The sequence below is a fragment of the Ceratotherium simum genome, chromosome 34 (genome assembly GCF_057802395.1).
Source record: "Ceratotherium simum simum isolate JZ-2026a chromosome 34, ASM5780239v1, whole genome shotgun sequence".
Classification (NCBI taxonomy): Eukaryota; Metazoa; Chordata; class Mammalia; order Perissodactyla; family Rhinocerotidae; genus Ceratotherium; species Ceratotherium simum.
Window position 1 is genome coordinate 18,057,538 of NC_141933.1, and position 4,687 is coordinate 18,062,224.

The 4,687-nt window shown below is 39.7% G+C and overlaps 1 protein-coding gene across 1 annotated transcript; it reads right to left on the reverse strand.

Annotated features, from left to right (window-relative positions):
* Positions 1–781: 781 nt before the first annotated feature.
* Positions 782–1,765, reverse strand: LOC147912604 (olfactory receptor 5M5-like). Its single transcript, XM_087422926.1, has one exon. It carries the CDS (start codon positions 1,763–1,765, stop codon positions 782–784), a length of 984 nt encoding a protein of 327 aa, XP_087279052.1.
* Positions 1,766–4,687: the final 2,922 nt, after the last annotated feature.

The window sequence follows — 4,687 nt, forward strand, 5'->3', positions numbered from 1 at the left end:
TGTTTTTATATTCAAGAGAAGTAGACATAAAAATATGCCAAAAATGTATTGAGACCAAACATCCGAAATTAGAGATATGATATTTTTTTTTTTTTTTTTTTTTTTGTGAGGAGATCAGCCCTGTGCTAACATCCGCCAATCCTCCTCTTTTTTTGCTGAGGAAGACGGCCCTGGGCTAACATCTGTGCCCATCTTCCTCCACTTTATATGGGATGCCACCACAGCATGGCTTGCCAAGCAGTGCGTCGGTGCGCGCCCGGGATCCGAACCAGCGAACCCCGGGCCGCCACAACGGAGCGTGCGCACTTAACCGCTTGCGCCACCGGGCCAGCCCCTAGAGATATGATATTTTTTTGAGAAGATAATCAGCTTTCATTAAAGGAAACTATGTAATATATTGTACAAAAGTAAGTCGTTTTCATATTGAGGAAATATATTGTAAAGCACTTTCTTTGTTGATAAGATGGCTCAGCGATGCTCAATACTGATGACCTAAGAAGTGAAAGGCAGAATTTATCTGCTAAATAACCAAGTGGAAATGAGTTCTTTAGTGAGACTAAAAACATGACCCTGCATTATTACAAACAACTGACTTCCACTCTTGTGTTTCCTACCAATCAAAATTTCCAACCTCTTTTCCATTCATTTTTTCCATTAGACTCTCAATTGATGCTAAGCTATGCGTACATAAAGAACATCATTCTTATTCCAGAGAATTGCATTCAGGCACCACCAACAAGGGATACTTTTTGATCGTGTTTGAGATTCTTTTTTTTAGTATTCATTGGGAGAGTGTCCAAATGGAACTTTTCTCCATTATACCAAGGTTTCTCATAAACACTCTTCTCAAAGCCTGTTTCACATCCTTGTTCCTCAGGCTGTAGATAAATGGATTCAGCATGGGACTCACAAAAATGCAAAACACAGCCACAATTTTCCCCTGTTCAACAGACTGCTGATTTGCTGGTCTCAGATACATGCAGAATAGGGACCCATAGAACATAGTGACAGCCGTCAGGTGGGAGCCACAGGTGGAGAAGGCTTTGCGCTGCCCTTCACTGGAACGGATCCTCGTAATGGTGATGAAAATGAAAACATAAGAGACGACGATGATGAGTAGGGAACCTGTGAGGTTAATCCCTGCAGACACAAATAGGGCCGTTTGCTTTATGTAAGTGTCAGAACATGTCAACATTAAGAGGGGAGGGTCAGCACAGTAGAAATGGTTGATAGTGTTGGGTCCACAAAAGGACAAGCGAGAGGTCAATATCACCTGCATTGTGCCCACCATAGAACCCCAGAGGTAAGGGAAAGTGACCAGACAGATGCAAAGTGGCCTGGACATTCTGCTGCTGTAATACAGGGGACTGCAGATCGCCATGTACCTGTCATAGGCCATGGCACCAAGCATGTAATATTCAGTAAGGAGCAGAGTCACAAAAACAAAACATTGGATCAGACACCCCACATAGGAAATGGTTTTCTTCTCAGATAGGAAATTAACAAGCATCTGAGGAGAGATATTAGTGGAATAAAAAATATCCACGCATGCTAAATGGGTGAGGAAAAAGTACATGGGGGTTTGCAGCCCGGGAGTAATTCTGATTAATAAAATCAATCCAAAGTTCCCTGTCATGGTGACGAGATAAATCAGGAGAAACACCACAAAAAGGATGGGCTGCAGCTCTCGTCGGCTGGTCAGTCCCAGAAGAATGAACTCAGTTGCCTCAGTGCCATTGCATTGGGGAACTTTTTCTATCTTCATATTCTCTAATAAAAGAAGAATAATTGTTCAGGTATAAAGAGAGAAATAAATTGCATGCAATCCAAGAATAGACAAAATAAATGTACCCTAAAACATACTGGTTTTGAAAAGAGAGGTTTAAATAGGTTACTATTTCCCTCAGAGATGGAAGACTTTCAATAGATGCCTTCAGGTGGCTGGTGGTGCTGACTAAAGTGGACATTGTGTTGGAAAACATGTTTTGAAGGTCATGCACCATATTTTGCTGGCTGCTTTGTAACCCCCACCTTAACTTGGCTAGCACGTACAGAATTTGTCTTAGCTCACTGGTCTCCCTAAATAGGCTATGGAGTCAGAACCCCTGATCCTCAAACATGGCTACCACTGCAGTGGATCACGGCATAAACTGTTGATCAGGGAATAGGGAGAATGGATGAGTCTCTGTAGACTGGTTCCATCACTGTCAGCAGAGGCAAACCTTCTGTAACTGGAGCAGCATATAATTCTTGAGAGCCTATTGTGTGTTTATTCAGGTTCAGTTTCTACCTCATTTCTTACTTTCTGTCAGTAATGAACCTCTCCTTGTCCCTTGGAGTTCTGTCCGTCCCGTCTCCTTTGTTCTAAATCAACACCTGCTATCTGGACTGTTTCTTCACATAATATGCCCTTTCCTCTCGGTAATCTCTTTTTATTGTACAGTGTCCCAATTTGTTTTATATCTCATACATATTTAATATTACTATTTCAATTTATCTCATACCTTTGACTTCACATCCTTAATCTAAACTACCGGGAGATCTTGTTTTCTCCACCTTCAAAATATTGCACGTTGCATCTTAAAATAGCTTGTCAGCATTTCCTCTGCTACCAGTCGGATCTAAGACAAAATTATCTCTTGCCAAAGCTACTACAGTGATCTTTCTTCTTCCACACGTGAAATCCTCTATCTCCCAATGCAAGCCAGTGGTCTTTATAAACATAAATCACATCGTGTTACTGACTTGGAGAAATGGTCCAAGATTTTCCATCACACTTGGGCTGAAATCTAAATTTTCTAAGAAACATCGCAGAGCTTAAAGGACTTAGTGACTCCTTCCCATCTACTTCTCCAAAGTTTTTGACCACTTTCTCTTCAGTCCTTCTTCTCCTGCCACATTAACCTTATAACTGTTTCTTGAACATGCTGAGCACATTCCCACCTGAGGGCCTTTGCACATACTGTTCCCTCTGCTTAGAATGTTATTCCCTCAGACCTTTGAGTGACTCATTTCATTACATCATTTAAATCTCTCTTCTAATGACACCTCCTCTGAAAAGCATTGCCCGGCCATTTATCTAAGTTAGCTTCATTCCAAATAGCTTGTTAATCATGCACCATGATCTGTTTTTCTCATATCATTCATCAATTCTAAAATTATTATTTACACAAATAATTTTTATTTTCATATTTTTTGTCTGTTGCCTCCGTTAGAATTTATACACATGAGAACAGGAAATTTATTTGTGCCATATCCCCAGACCTTTGGAACTTGGGCAGGTGCCTGAATCATAGGCGACACGCAGTATCCATTAGTTGAATAAATAAATCAATGAGGTAGATTTGCCAACTCACATCAGTTGATTTTTCATGGTATGTAGATTCCTTACCTCCCTAATGTTACTAGTGGAGATTGAGTTAGTACAAGACACTCCAACTGCCATGTAAACAATGTACAGGAGGGAGCACCGTCAGGGGTTCATTTAATAACACAAGCTAGTGAAAATGGTGCCTGACCAAAACCTTGATAACTGACATTTATAACTTGCAGGTTAGACTGTTGGAAACAGGTGGAAATTTACTGGGGACTGAAAAAAATGAGTTACCTTTAATTACTACAGCCAATTTTGCAAGACCAGGAAGACATAGAAAGTACACACCTTTCAAAAATAATTCTGTTGCTTTATTAAATCATATATTCACAAATCTAACACTTAGATCCGTGGTTTTCAACTCTGGCTTCACATTAAGTTCAGGTGTGGGGGTTTTAAAAACACTGACATTTGGGTCCCAGGTGGGGCACACACGTTTGTACATTTTAACAAGCTTTCTACATCATTTTAATGCACAGCCAGGATGAAGCACTGAATGAGATCATTGGAACAACGTGTTTAAACCAAAGAAAAGAGTTATTATCACATGGTTTTACCCTCTGATCATTTATACCTTCCCCTTACGGTGGATTCTGAGGTATTGCGACAAAGTACCCTTCAGTATAGAACTTCCCGTCATTAATGTACACAAAATTTTTCTCCATTGGTTTGAAGAAGGAAATACCCTAGCCCCTAACTTTAGCTCTTATAGTACTCTGTTGTTTTAGGAAGCTTGAAAAGAGAGAATCTTTCTGAGAATCTCCATGATCCTATCTCAAGTCTTCTTGCACTCAAGAAATAGAAGGAAAAGGAAGTAAACTTCCTCATTAAGGATCAGGTCATTCTATTATTTATTACACATAGTTCAGGGTTTAATTTCTGGGATTCATATGGAGAAACACCAGTTGTGAAAGTAGATTTAGTATAGTTATATTTCAAGTTATAAGCTGAAGTGAGGGAGTGGAGAACAACTTGTATCTCATCGTTCTCACTAAAATATTCAGAGTTTTAAAAACTCTGGTGCAGATCATTTGTGTTGAATGGTGTCTGAGAATGTTTCAGTCCCATCTCACATAGCATAGCTCACAATGCCATGGACTTCCACTAGATGGATACTTTCCAAATTGTTAAGATACCTTCTTCATTCAGTGCTTCTCTCTCATTCCAAGTGGAATGTGAGTGAGAAAATGAAAGGAATAAGGATATTCCAAAAGAAGGTGTTCATTAAATGTATAGGTCAAATAACAGAATTATTGAAAAGAGCTACAATTATGCTTACCGTAGGAAAGAACTAAAGATCTATCTTCAATGCAG

What these genes read in the sequence shown, in the direction of transcription:
- LOC147912604 (XM_087422926.1), bottom strand. Translation starts at nt 1,765, where the DNA reads ATGAAGATAGAAAAAGTTCCCCAATGCAATGGCACTGAGGCAACTGAG.